A 15181-nucleotide genomic window follows, 5' to 3' on the forward strand; every position below is an offset into this window, starting at 1 on the left:
AAAAAAAAAAAGTCACAGGATGTAGCTGGAAGCATACTTTCAATGGCCACAGGTTGGACACCCCTTTTCCAGTGCTTCCTTTTGCTTCATTTCCCTCAAGCTAAAACAAAGTGATTCCTGCCATGCAGGCAGAAGATCTTAGCTATTTACTAATACATTATTTCAGAAAGGCTTGACTGGAGAGGGTTAATAGATTTTAAAAGTCAGAAGGGGCCATTATGACTATCTTAGTCTGGCCTCTTTCAAAACACTGTCCCGAGAATTTCACGCAGTGCGTCCCGTATCCAGCCCAATAAGGTAGTTGAAAAACAGCTTATATTTTAGAAAGACACCCAATGTAGATTTAAAGACTCCAAGTGACAGAAAATCTATAGAAAGCCTTTGTATTCTGGGCCAATTATCAATTAACTGTTATCATTGTGCATTTTATTCCCAATTTAATTATTGCTGATTTCAACTTCCAGCCACTGGATTGTGTTACAATGATAAAGCCCTTTGAATATGTTTCACTAAATGTTGTGTTTCATAATAATAATGATCCTTTTATATTTTACAAAACAAAAGCAATAGGCCAGATTCTGAACTTAGTGACACCACGGTAAATCTGGAATAAACTCATTGCCCGCAGTGATTTCAATTTTACATTGGTACGGCTGAGACCAGCTTCTGCCCCAAATACACAGATGTAAGCCATGCAGCTCTATAGGAGAGCAATAGTTCAGATTTTTATGCTCTTCACAGGTCTTCTGCTTTATTGTGTTGACATTCTGAGCAGCTCAGTATAGAGGGATTCAGCTGTAAAGTGCAGCACTTTGAGGAACAAATGAAAGAGATTTGGAAGTGTTTTATATGTCTGAACCCAGCTCTGCACATTGCTTGTCTGATATGTGATTGGCTAATGATTCTATGATGTCAAGAAGGAGCGGCTGACTGAGGGATCGCAGGTTTGGCAACTTGGAGACCTTCAGGGAAAACAAAAACAAACAGAAAAACACACAAAAAAGAAAAAAATTAAAACCATATTTTAAATATCACTGTTTAATCCCAACAGACCCATAGTAGACATATACAGGTTAGTGAAATCCAGTGATATTCCATTGTGTGGATATTGTCATGTTACTAGTAAAATGACAAGCACACAGAACCAAGATGCAAAGTTCCATGAAAATCACTACAACTGTGGTTTCTATGTAAAATAATAATTCTCCTTCCTTGTCTTCTGGTTTTAGACTGCCTTTGCTGTGGGGTGGAGTTGAAGGTATGTCAGGAAATCTGACACGAGAATGACAATAATTATTCACAATAATGATTCCATAATTAATATATAATTATTCATAATAATGATTCCATAATTAATATACAAGATGCAAACTAGTGTAGGCTAAAACATATCTTAGGCCCTTAACTAGCTTTGAAATTCATGCCGTTTGTATTTCTGCTGACATTAAGATCCACTGGAACTGGTAGCTCAGGATTTGTGCAAATAATCTATCTACTCTAAAGGAGTACTTGTGGCACCTTAGAGACTAACAAATTTATTTGAGCATAATAAATATTCCTGAGCTACAATTCACTTCATTGGATGCATGCAGTGAGATGAATTGAGCTGTAGCTCATGAAAGCTTATGCTCAAATAAATTTGTTAGTCTATAAAGGTGCCACAAGTACTCCTTTTCTTTTTGCGGAAATGGACTAACACGGCTGCTACTCTGAAATCTATCTACTTTGTTATGGTGTGCCCTGAGAAGTAGCTCAAAGTACTGCTCTATTTAGTGCACATAATATTTTTGCCTGGATCTTTCAAGCAGTTAAAGAATGCCATGAGAACTAATAATCAACACGTGCACTGAAGGTCTTAGCTAATCAACTGCTCTATAATAATGTTTATTTTCTGACAGCATCAGACTGAACGGAGAATTCACACAAACCCAAGTTTTCTCTGAAGAGCCATTTTCTGACCTTGAGAAACATCCGTATTTTACCTCATATTTTAGCCCAATCAATGGAGAATATTTGGATATCTTTTTTAAATTACTTAATATTTCCTCCTATCTTTGTAGGTCCAGTGTCTGTAGTGAAGAAACAAAGGCATTTTGTGCCTCTAGTATAAGAGTGAAATGAAGCAGATGAATCAGACCACTTCTGGAAAGAAATCAGTACACAGAGTTATCTGTCTAAAATAAGGGGGAATAGACAATGTGCAGGGGATGGAGGGGTAGATTCCATTAACATTAGTGGGAATTAGGCACCTGCACTGAAGAGCATATTGCATTGAGATAGGATTAAGACCAAGGGCAAAGACACAGAATTATTGCAGAGTATAAACAAAAAAGATTTTTATTAGGCATTTGTATAAACCTAACACACACTGGGAGACTAATGTATAACCTTGCCCAAAGTATTACAACAATATAGTCAGCTCTCCGGTTAATATTCTCCTCTGATATTCTGAATAGGGAACAGCAACCTTTAACGAGTCAACAGAGCTGAAGGAGACTGTAATGGCCGCACGTTCATATAGTGCTGGGCAAAAAGTTACATACCAAAATCTCCAAAACACAACATAAACATTACAGCATTTGGATTTCTTGAAAGCTGCAGGTATTCTCCTACCCTAACACTCAGTCTTTCAATGATAATTTGATGAGCCTGTCCCTAGAATCACAGTTTTTAAATTACAAAACCAGAGTTAAAAGAAAAAAATTAGCAACGACAGAAATTTAACAAAATGTCAGAGCCTCAAACATTTTCTGAAATGTTGCATTTTGTTCATTTTTCTGGCCACAGTGCAACATTGCACTCAACATTAGTTTCAAGTTGTTACTGATCAGGTCTACCACAAGGAAGTCAAAACTAGAGCCCTGCAAATCTGTGGATATCTGCTTTATATCCACTTTATATTCGCGGACTATGTTTGCAGATTATGCATCAGATGCAGATGCAAATTTTGTATCTGCGCAGGGCTCTAGTCAAGACCATGACACTGTATTAAAATAAGACAATTTGCACAGCAGTAAATGCAGCCGGACACTCTATGACTGCCAGAGCCCATCTGTATAATCTGCATTTCCAAATGGAAATGCAGAATATGGAATGCTGAATCCATTAGGTTAATTCTAGCATAGATTACATCTTTCCAGATTCTTCAGTATTTCTGTATTCTTTTCAGAGATTGTACATTTTAAATATTACTTGTATGCAGTGGTCAATTGTGTCATTTTTGTCTTTTGTTTTTACCTGATGTAGTTCAGTTTTTTGAATGGAAAGAATGCAAAGATGATAGAAACAAACAACCTCCCCCTTATTTTGGGCCTGACAGTACCTAGGTAGGTGTGCAAGCGAGGTGCGCTTAGTGGACAGAAGGGACAGCCCAAGTGTTATGGTGCCAGACTCACGTTCAGCTCCCTGTTTGGCTACAGATCAATATGTGACTGTGGGTAAGTCCCTCAGGGCCAGATTTCCAAAGACATTTACGTACCTAAAGATGCATGTAGACATCTAGAGCTAGAGCGCCACAAAGGGACTTTGGTGCCTCACTGCCATTCTAGGGGCTTAAATAAAATATGCAAGTGCCGTTGAGTTTCTTAACCCTCTACTCAGCTGCTGGCCAAAGTCCATAGCTACCTACGTTTTTGCTAATAAAATTCCCTAGCTGCCTAAGTTTCTGCCAATGGCATTTTCAAAAGCACCTAAATCGATTTGGTGCCATTCACTTCAATGGGAGCTAGACGTGTAACACGCTCAGGCACATCTGAAAATCCCATTCAGTGTCTATCTGCACCTTGGGCACCTAAATACCTTTATATATCTGGTCCTTAGTCTCTTGGGGACAGATTGACAAAGGGACTTTTAGGCACACTGCCTCCCAGTAGAATTCTTAGTCTTGAGTCAGGCGCCCAGGCTCACTATACAATGCCTGGGGAGAGATACAGCTGAGCAAGAAGCCTTGCTAAGCTAGTCAGCAGAAAAAGCTGAGGCAGTTAAATGCCTAGCTCTGGGCTCGAGGGGGGGTGCCTAGCTGCATTTGGGATTCTCAGCTGTGAACCGTCTCTTGCAGCCAGGTGTCTTAGCTAGGCAAACCCCTTCTCAGGAAAAAGGAGCAAGAGAAACTAACCATAGCTGCCCACTGGCTGTGGCACTCAGCCCTAATGCAGGAGACCAGTTTTCAAACTGCCCTTATGCTTGATTCAGAGCAGGTTTGTGATCTTGATTTTCCCACATGCCAGGTGAGGTTATTCTGGGATAATTGTGCTACAGCCTCTCCCATTGGAATAAATATAAATAATGAAATATAAATTGGAACAGGGACTTGTCCCAGGTCAGTGCCTTAGCCACTGAGCTACAGTCAAGCTCTTCCCTGCTCTTTCTGCTCCAACGAATAGTTAATTATTTAATACAAAGTGGAACAGCTTTAACAGGAGACACTAAGCAAGCTCCATCCAAGAGCAGGCAATACCTGAATGATTACGACACGCTCCTTGCACGTGTGGGGCCTGGATTCAAGTCCCTGATCAAAATCAGGCAGCGCAACGATTTGAAAACAAGTCTTCTCTATCCCAACTGAGTGCTCCTGTCATAAATATAAAGGGAAGGGTAATCACCTTTCTGTATACAGTGCTATAAAATCCCTCCTGGCCAGAGGCAAAGTCCTTTTACCTGTAAAGGATTAAGAAGCTCAGGTAACCTGGCTGGCACCTGACCCAAAATGACCAATGAGGGGACAAGATACTTTCAAATTTGGGGGGAGGAAAGGCTTTTGTCTGTCTGTGTGATACCTTTGCTGGGAACAGATCAAGGATGCAAGCCCTCCAACTCCTGTAAAAGTTAGTAAGTAATCTAGCTAGAAAATGCGCTAGGTTTTCTCTGTTTTGGCTTGTGAAATTCGCTGTGCTGGAGAAAATGTGTATTCCTGTTTTTGTGTCTTCTTGTAGCTTAAGGTTTTGCCTAGAGGGATTCTTTACGTTTTGAATCTGATTACCTTGTAAAGTATTTACCATCCTGATTTTACAGAGGTGATTCTTTTACCTTTTCTTTAAATAAAATTCTTCTAAGAACCTGATTGATTTTTCATTGTTTTTAAGATCCAAGGGTTTGGGTCTGTGTTCACCTGTACCAGTTGGTGAGGATATTATCATCAAGCCTTCCCCAGGGAAGGGGGTGTAGGGCTTGGGGGAATAGGACTCCAAGTGGTCCTTTCCCTGCTCTTTGTCTAAATCACTTGGTGGTGGCAGCATACTGTTCAAGGACAAGGCGGAAATTGTGCCTTGGGAAAGTTTTTAACTTAAGTTGGTAGAAATAAGCTTAGGGGGTCTTTCATGCGGGTCCCCACATCTGTACCCTAGAGTTCAGAGTTGGGAAGGAACCCTGACAACTCCCAATTCTGGGCATTGGGTACATGCCCCCAGAGTTACAAATGTCCTTTGTGCAGCTTAGACATGCTCAGAGCCTGCCTACCAGATTGGAGAACGCCTCATTTGTGAATCCATCAGGGTTTAAGTGTGAGAGAGGGCTCTGAGCAGCTTGGTGATTTCAGTGGTTTTGTGCATGCCTTCTGGCAGAAACTTAAGTGCCTTCAGTGTTAGGAAGTAGCTGAGTCGGGGTTGATGATCTCACTGGTACCTAAAAGTTGGACGTTGCCATCTGTACTGGGAGTTACATGTTTAATTCCCTTTGTGGATCTAGCTCTCTGTGCCCTAGTTTCCCATCTATGAACTGGAGTTTACAGTGCTTCCTTACCTTGGGAATGTTGTGAGGATAAATACAGTAAAGACTGTTAGGAGCTCAGATACTAACATGACAGGAGCCATATAAATATGCCAGATTAGACATGTTGGCATTTTTTGGTCTGCGAGAGACAGTGGGAATTGCAGCCTATGATGTACATGGTTTGCAATGTCTCATGTGACTGAATAGTCCAATCTGAGATTTGCATAATCTTTGGCAGTTATTGCAAATGTCTGTATCTTGGTTGGGAACTGCTTGCTTCCTAAAGGCTCTTTTCTCTTCAAGCTGTAGGAGCCAGCTTCTGTCATGGACTTTGATACCCTGATGGAGACGATGGAGCCACGTGTTACCATCACTTGCCAAGACTTCTCACTGGCCAGGATCTTGCTTGCACGTGTCTTTATAGCGAAGCTTGGGACATCCTCTTGTTCTTGTTCCCTCCAACAGCTCCCCGTATAGCATGTCCTTGGGTATGCGTCCATTTTCCAACCTACTCAGATGGCCCAACCAGCACAATTGTCTTTGCTTGAGCAGGGCTGTTATACTTGGTAACTTTGCCCTTTGAAGAACCTCTGCATTGGGGACTTTATCTTGCTATTTGGTGTTGAGTAGGCGGCGTAAACAGTGGAGGTGGAAACTGTTTAACCTTTTCTCCTGATGAGCATAAGTTGTCCATGTTTCCCCACCATACATGAGCGTGCTGAGGATGCAGGCTTAGTACACTAGCATTTTGGTCTTGATGGTAAGCTTTGAGTTGTTTCATGCTCTTTTAGTTAGTCTGCTAAAGGTGGTGGCTGCCTTTCCAATGTGAACATTTAGTTCTTCATCCAGTGAGAGGTTGGTAGTCACTGTAGAACCTAAATAGCTGAACTTTTGGACTACTTCTAGCTGATTTGCATTTAAGGTAATTGAAGGATCCTGTGGAACCCGCTGTCCTAATACAACTGTTTTCTTGATGCTGATAGTGAGAGCAAATGCCTGAGAGGCACTTGAAAGGAGGTCCATGAATCCTCGTAGTAGATCTTCACTGTGGGCTATGAGGGCATCATCATCAGTGAATAAAAATTCCTTGATTAGCACCTTTTTGACTTTGGCCTTCGACAAGTCGGGACAGGTGGAAGAGTTTGGCATCTGATCTTGTGTGGAGATACACTCCATCTTTCATGTCCTTAAACACGCCATTCAAGAGTACCGAGAAGAAGATTCCAAAGAGTGTAGGGGCAAGAACGCATCCTTGCTTCACTCTGCTTTTCATCTCAAAACTGTCCAAAGTGGACCCTTCAAACTGGACAGCTGCTCTCATGTTGTTGTGGAATGAACATATAAGACTTAACAGGTGCGCATCCTATCTTTTCTAGGATTGCAAATAGACCTACTCTGCTGCCTGTGTTGAATGCTTTGGTTAGGTCCACAAAGGTGATGTACAATGGTCTGTTTTGCTCTCTGCAGAGAAAATATCATGTCTACAGTTGATCTTCCATCCCTGAATCCACACTGTGATTCAGGGTAGACACAATTCGCCAGCTGTTGTAGGCACACTAAGATGACTTTTGTGAAAGCTTTTCCTGCTACACTTAGTAGCGAGATACCTCTGTTGCACCACACTTTTCACCTTTATTTTTATACAAAGTGATGATTTTTGTGTCGCGCATCTCTTGTGGTACCTCACCCTTTTTTCAGCATTTAAGTAGCAGCTAATGAAGATATGGTAATAGGCTGTCTTTCCCAGACTTGAGGATTTCCGCTGGGATGCCATCTTTTCCAGGAGCCTTGCCACTTGATAGCAAATCCATGGCCTTGCTTAGTTCTTCTACAGTGGGCTCCACATCTAGCTCTGGCATGACCTGTAGAGTTGGTATTTGGTCCAGTGATTCGCTGGTGATGTTTCTTTCTTGTGCATATAGCTCTGAATAGTGTACAAGCCAACGACACAAGTGCTTGCTTTTATCTGTAATGATTTCGCCGCTGTGCAATTTGAGAGGGGCAACCTTGTTGACAGTGGGACCTAGAACTTTCTTCAGGCCATCATACATGACTTTGAGGTTTCCTGTGTCTGAGGTTGTCTGTATCTCTTCACGGATCTTGATCCAGTAATGATTTGCACAGTGTCTGCTTGCTCACTGCACCTCAGTTTTTGCATATTGAAGTCTCACTTTGGCGCTCTCTGTTGGCTTCTTGTTCAGTTCCAGATAGGCTGTGTTCTTAATGTTGATGAGAGATAATAGTTCCACTTCATTTTCTTCAAACCAGTCCTTTTTTGATGTTCTCTTCCCCCCGAATGTAGCTCAAGTTGTTTCATGGATTGTTGTTCTTAAATCTTGCCCAAATTGCTCTGCACTCTCTGTTAATGATTTTCCATGTATGCTAAGTTCAAAAGCATTCACAAACTCCTGGCATTTCCTCTGTTTTTTGGTGTTAATAGCATTGATTTTGGGCTTGCTCCTAGGTTTTGCTCTACGTAGTTTCTTGGCTGTAATCTTCACTTTGCCAATAATCAAGGAGTGGTCAATGTCACAATCAGCACTGTGGAACGTGTGAGTGTTCTCCACTAAGGGTAGGTCTTTCCTCCTGACGATAACAAGGTCTAATCGGTGCCAGTGGCCTGATCATGGATGTCGCCATGATGCTTTGTGGTGATCTTTTCCTGTAAAATATGAATTGGAAATACACATTTGGTTTTGGGCGCAGAATTCAAGAACTTGTTGGCCATTCTCATTCATCTTGCCAATGCCAAAATGTCCCAGGCAATCTGGCCATGAGTAGTTGTCTGCACCGACTCTTGCATTAAAGTCACCAAGGAGGAAAAGTTGCTCAGTTGATGGTATTCTTTTGATGACTTGATGCAAAGAGTTGTAAAATGTATCCTTCTCCTCGGGGATAGATTTGAGTGCTGGTGCATAGGCACTAAAGATGTTCACAGAGCCGATGGTCGTCTGAAGTTTAAGTGAGATGATACGCTCTGATTTCCCAATGGGTGTCTCTAGAGCTTTACCCACTTGTTTTTCACAGCGAAACTGACACCATGAAGAGTATTTTCTTCACTGCTTTTACCTTGCCAAAAGAAGGTGTAACTGGCCTCTTGGACAGAACCAGCATCTGCAAGTCTTGTTTCCTGAAGTGCTGTAATGTCAACATTGAGTTTGTACAGCTCATGGTCTAGCAAAGCTGACTTCCGTATACTGCTTGTGTATTGTAGGTCATCATCGCCTGTCAATCCTGGACACATGGTCCTGACATTCCAGCTCCCAAGGCAGAAAGTTCTTGGTTTCTTATTTTTGCCAGGTGCCAGATTTCCATCTGCCTTTCAACTTTTTGTCTAGCACCACGCACCTCAGGACGTGGACAGACCATGGCGGGCCAGCACCTAACTTTCTGGGGGCTGCCTGGCTTTGTGGTGGGTGGTGGCTGACCAATGGAATGCAGTGATTCTTCCCATCGTCGAAGGTGACTCTTGGAACCCTCTATGCCAATCAAGTAAGAGCTTTTTACCCATAACTGTCACCTTCTGTGTTGTGTCCAGGTTGCCAGCAAGGATGGAGTGTCCTCTCCGTGTGATGTGGCTGCAATAGCTTGGGTAGTTGATATGGAGACACTGCTTTGCCCATGTGTCAGCATCCCCCTTCACTGGTTTGAACCAAAGGAAGGACGGGAGTGGATACACTTGGACTCAACTATGCTGCAGGAGTTGCCAGTGCAGAAGAGATCTTCCATCTGCCTGGCTTTCAGGGCTCCACTCCCAATGTGCATTACTTTACATTTATCCACATTAAATTTCATTTGCCATTTAGTTGCCCAATCACTTAGTTTTGTGAGATCTTTTTGAAGTTCTTCACAGTTTGCTTTGGTCTTAACTATCTTGAGCAGTTTAGTACCATCTGCAAACTTTGCAATCTCACTCTTTACCCCCTTCTCCAGATCATTTATGAATAAGTTGAATAGGATTGGTCCTAGGATTGACCCTTGGGGAACACCACTAGTTACCCCTCTCCATTCTGAAAATTTACTATTTATTCCTACCCTTTGTTCCCTGTCTTTTAACCAGTTCTCAATCCATGGAAGGATCTTCCCTCTTATCCCATGACAACTTAATTTACGGAAGGGCCGTTGGTGAGGGACCTTGTCAAAGGGTTTCTGGAAATCTAAGTATACTATGTCCACTGGATCCCCCTTGTCCACATGTTTGTTGACCCCTTCAAAGAACACTAATAGATTAATAAGATCTCCCTTTACAGAAACCACGTTGACTTTTGCACAACAATTTATATTCTTCTATGTGCCTGACTATTTTATTCTTTACTATTGTTTCAACTAATTTGCCGGTACTAACGTTAGACTTACTGGTCTGTAATTGCGGGGATCACCTCTAGAGCCCTTTTTTAAATATTGGCGTTACATTAGCTTTCTTCCAGTCACTGGGTACAGAAGCTGATTTAAAGGACAGGTTACAAACCATAGTTAATAGTTCTGCAATTTCACTTTTGAGTTCTTTCATAACACTTGAGTGAATGCCATCTGGTCCCAGTGACTTGTTACTGTTAAGTTTATCAATTGATTCCAAAACCTCCTCTAATGACACTTTAATCTGTGAGAATTCCTCAGATTTGTCACCTACAAAGGACAGCTCAGGTTTGGGAATCTCTCTAACATCCTCAGCCGTGAAGACTGAAGCAAAGAATTCATTTAGTTTCTCTGCAATTACTTTATCATCTTTAAGTGCTCCTTTTTTAACTCGATCGTCCAGGGGCCCCACTGGTTGTTAGCAGGCTTCCTGCTTCTGATGTACTTAAAAAACATTTTATTACCACCTTTTGAGTTTTTGGCTAACTGTTTTTCAAAAACTCCTTTTTGGCTTTTATTATTACATTTTTACACTTAATTTGGTAGTGTTTATGCTCCTTTCTATTTACCTCACTAGGATTTGACTTCCCCTTTTTAAAAAATGCCTTTTTATCTCTCGCTGATTCTTTTACATGGTTGTTAAGCCATGGTGGCTCTTTTTTAGTTCTTTTACTGTGTTTTTTAATTTGGGGTATACATTTAAGTTGAGCCCCTATGATGGTGTCTTTGAAAAGTGTCCATGCAGCTTGCAGGGATTTCACTCTAGTCACTGTACCTTTTAATTTCTGTTTAACTAACCTCCTCATTTTTGCATAGTTCCCCTTTCTGAAATTAAATGCCACAGCGTTGGGCTGCTGAGGTGTTCTTCCCACCACAGGGATGTTAAATGTTGTTATATTATGGTCACTATTTCCAAGTGGGCCTGTTATAGCTACCTCTTGGACCAGATCCTGCACTCTACTCACGACTAAATCAAGAACTGCCTCTCCCCTTGTGGGTTCCTGTACCAGCTGCTCCAAGAAGCAGTCATTTAAAGTATCGAGAAATGTTGTCTCTGCATATCAAGTGGAGTGCCCCAAGGGTCGGTCCTGGGGCTGGTTTTGTTCAATATCTTCATAAATGATCTGGAGGATGGTGTGGATTGCACTCTCAGCAAATTTGCGGATGATACTAAACTGGGAGGAGTGGTAGATACGCTGGAGGGGAGGGATAGGATACAGAAGGACCTAGACAAATTGGAGGATTGGGCCAAAAGAAATCTGATGAGGTTCAATAAGGTTCAATAAGGATAAGTGCAGGGTCCTGCACTTAGGATGGAAGAATCCAATGCACCGCTACAGACTAGGGACCGAATGGCTAGGCAGCAGTTCTGCGGAAAAGGACCTAGGGGTGACAGTGGATGAGAAGCTGGATATGAGTCAGCAGTGTGCCCTTGTTGCCAAGAAGGCCAATGGCATTTTGGGATGTATAAGTAGAGGCATAGCAAGCAGATCGAGGGACGTGATTGTTCCCCTCTATTCGACATTGGTGAGGCCTCATCTGGAGTACTGTGTCCAGTTTTGGGCCCCACACTACAAGAAGGATGTGGAAAAATTGGAGAGAGTCCAGCGAAGGGCAACAAAAATGATTAGGGGACTGGAACACATGAGTTATGAGGAGAGGCTGAGGGAGCTGGGATTGTTTAGCCTGCAGAAGAGAAGAATGAGGGGGGATTTGATAGCTGCTTTCAACTACCTGAAAGGGGGTTCCAAAGAGGATGGCTCTAGACTTTTCTCAATGGTAGCAGATGACAGAACGAGGAGTAATGGTCTCAAGTTGCAGTGGGGGAGGTTTAGATTGGATATTAGGAAAAACTTTTTCACTAAGAGGGTGGTGAAACACTGGAATGCGTTACCTAGGGTGGTGGTAGAATCTCCTTCCTTAGAGGTTTTTAAGGTCAGGCTTGACAAAGCCCTGGCTGGGATGATTTAACTGGGAATTGGTCCTGCTTCGAGCAGGGGGTTGGACTAGATGACCTTCAGGGGTCCCTTCCAACCCTGATATTCTATGATTCTATGATTTCGTCCTGAGGTGACATGTACCCAGTCAATATGGGGATAATTGAAATCCCTCACTATTATTGAGTTCTTTATTTTGATAGCCTCTCTAATCTCCCTTAGCATTTCATCGTCATTGTCACTGTCCTGATCAGGTGGTCGATAATAGAGCCTTACTGTTATATTCTTCTTAAAGCATGGAATTACTATCCACAGAGATTCTATGGAACATGTGGATTCATTTAAGATTTTTATTTCATTTGATTCTACATCTGGGATGTGCGAAACCTAGGGTCAGTTCCCCCTTCAGGCAGAAGGGGAGAAAGGATTTGAACAAGGATCTCCCAACTCTCAGGTGCAGGCTCTAAATACTGGGCTAAGGGACATTTTTATGTGTGCCTTCCTCAGTCTCTCCTAATAAAGCTATTCCACTCTGGATAAACAATTAAAGAACCACTAGAGCATGGGTCACCTCCCCAGTGAGTGCCCTCCCACTAGGCTACACTCCCTGGCCAATGACTCTTACATTAAGGTAACTCACAAGCCTTTCACAACTCTTGTATTGCTGCACACTCCCCTCCAGGCAGTGCATCACCCATTAGCAGATGCAGCATACTCCTCCCATTGTGTCCAGCCATCTCTGCTGCCCTTGCTCTTACCCAGTGCCCAGACTCAAGATCTAGGTAGGTAATGCATGACTTGCATGGGTTGGGGCATTATGCTCCCTTACTCCGCCCGTAGCGCCAACTCTCAGGATGTTATTATGAAGTCTGTAAAGGGAATCGAGGGATGAGGTAACAAGCAGCAAGAATGTGTACTGAAGAATAGCATGCTTGTTAGCTCCATGAGTTCTTTTTCAGGAAATGTGACCCTGGACTTCAGAAAAGCAGACTTTGACTCCCTCAGGGAACTCATGGGCAGGATCCCCTGGGAGAACAACATGAGAGGGAAAGGAGTCCAGGAGAGCTGGCTGTATTTTAAAGAATCCTTATTGAGGTTACAGCAACAAACCATTCTGATGTGTAGAAAGAATAGTAAATATGACAGGCGACCAGCTTGGCTTAACAGTGAAATCCTTGCTTATCTTAAATACAAAAAAGCAGCTTACAAGAAGTGGAAGATTGGACAAATGACCAGGGAAGAGTATAAAGATATTGCTCGGGCATGGAGGAGTGAAATCAGGAAGGCCAAATCACACTTGGAGTTGCAGCTAGCAAGAGATGTTAAGAGTAACAAGAAGGGTTTCTTTAGGTATGTTAGCAACAAGAAGAAAGTCAAGGAAAGTGTGGGCCCCTTACTGAATGAGGGAGGCAACCTAGTGACAGAGGATGTGGAAAAAGCTAATGTACTCAATGCTTTTTTTGCCTCTGTCTTCACGAACAAGATCAGCTCCCAGACTACTGCATTGGGCAGCACAGCATGGGGAGGAGGTAACCAGCCCTCTGTGGAGAAAGAAATGGTCCGGGACTATTTAGAAATGCTGGACGGGCACAAGTCTATGGGGCCAGATGCGCTGCATCCGCGAGTGCTAAAGGAGTTGGTGGATGTGATTGCAGAGCCATTGGCCATTATCTTTGAAAACTCATGGCGATCCGGGGAATTCCCGGATGACTAGAAAAAGGATAATGTAGTGCCCATCTTTAAAAAAGGGAAGAAGGAGGATCCTGAGAACTACAGGCCAGTCAGCCTCACCTAGGTCCCTGGAAAAATCATGGAGCAGGTCCTCAAGGAATCAATTCTGAAGTACTTAGAAGAGAGGAAAGTGATCAGGAAGAGTTAGCATGGATTCACCAAGGGCAAGTCATGCCTGACTCATCTAATTGCCTTCTATGATGAGATAACTGGTTCTGTGGATGAAGGGAAAGCAGTGGACGTGTTGTTCCTTGACTTTACCAAAGCTTTTGACACGGTCTCCCACAGTATTCTTGCCAGCAAGTTAAAGCAGTATGGGCTGGATGAATGCACTATAAGGTGGGTAGAAAGTTGGCTAGATTGTCGGGCTCAACGCGTAGTGATCAATGGCTCCATGTCTAGTTGGCAGCCGGTATCAAGTGGACTGCCCCAAGGGTCGGTTCTGGGGCCGGTTTTGTTCAATATCTTCATAAATGATCTGGAGGATGGCATGGATTGCACCCTCAGCAAGTTTGCAGACGACACTAAAGGGGGAGGAGTGGCAGATACGCTGGAGGGTAGGGACAGGATACAGAGGGATCTAGACAAATTGGAGGATTGGGCCAAAAGAAATTTGATGAGGTTCAACAAGGACAAGTGCAGAGTCCTGCACTTAGGACGGAAGAATCCAATGCACCGCTACAGACTTGGAACAGAATGGTTAGGCAGCAGTTCTGCAGAAAAGGACCTAGGGGTTACAGTGGACGAGAAGCTGGATATGAGTCAACAGTGTGCCCTTGTTGCCAAGAAGGCCAATGGCATTTTGGGATGTATAAGTAGGGGCATTTCCAGCAGATCGAGGGACGTGATTGTTCCCCTCTATTCGACATTGGTGAGGCCTCATCTGGAGTACTGTGTCCAGTTTTGGGCCCCACACTACAAGGAGGATGTGGAAAAATTGGAAAGAGTCCAGCGGAGGGCAACAAAAATGATTAGGGGACTGGAACACATGAGTTATGATGAGAGGCTGAGGGAACTGGGATTGTTTAGTCTACAGAAGAGAAGAGTGAGGGGGGATTTGATAGCTGCTTTCAACTACCTGAAAGGTGGTTCCAAAGAGGATGGTTCTAGACTATTCTCAGTGGTAGCGGATGACAGGACAAGGAGTAATGGTCTCAAGTTGCAGTGGGGGAGGTTTAGATTGGATATTAGGAAAATTTTTTTCACTAGGAGGGTGGTGAAACACTGGAATGCGTTACCTAGGGAGGTGGTGGAATCTCCTTCCTTCGAAGTTTTTAAGGTCAGGCTTGACAAAGCCCTTGCTGGGATATTTTAGTTGGTGTTGGTCCTGCTTTGAGCAGGGGGTTGGATTAGATGACCTCCTGAGGTCCCTTCCAACCCTGATACTCTATGATTCTATGACAGGTTTCAGAGTAGCAGCCGTGTTAGTCTGTATTCACAAAAAGAAAAGG

General features: G+C 43.0%; 1 protein-coding gene across 1 annotated transcript in view; it reads right to left on the reverse strand.

Moving 5' to 3' along the window:
* Positions 1–342: 342 nt before the first annotated feature.
* The window catches only part of LOC311513563 (leucine-zipper-like transcriptional regulator 1), a gene marked incomplete at its 5' end in the record, with an annotated part of 88342 nt that continues 73503 nt past the window's right edge, over positions 343–15181 (reverse strand). The window contains one exon of the mRNA XM_084615484.1: positions 343–962. Within this exon, the coding sequence (XP_084471610.1) occupies positions 846–962 (117 nt within the window). The 3' untranslated portion in view covers positions 343–845. The remainder of the gene's footprint in view (positions 963–15181) is intronic.

The sequence above is a fragment of the Lepidochelys olivacea genome, assembly GCF_965140295.1.
Source record: "Lepidochelys olivacea isolate rLepOli2 genome assembly, chromosome: 27".
Taxonomy (NCBI): domain Eukaryota; kingdom Metazoa; phylum Chordata; order Testudines; family Cheloniidae; genus Lepidochelys; species Lepidochelys olivacea.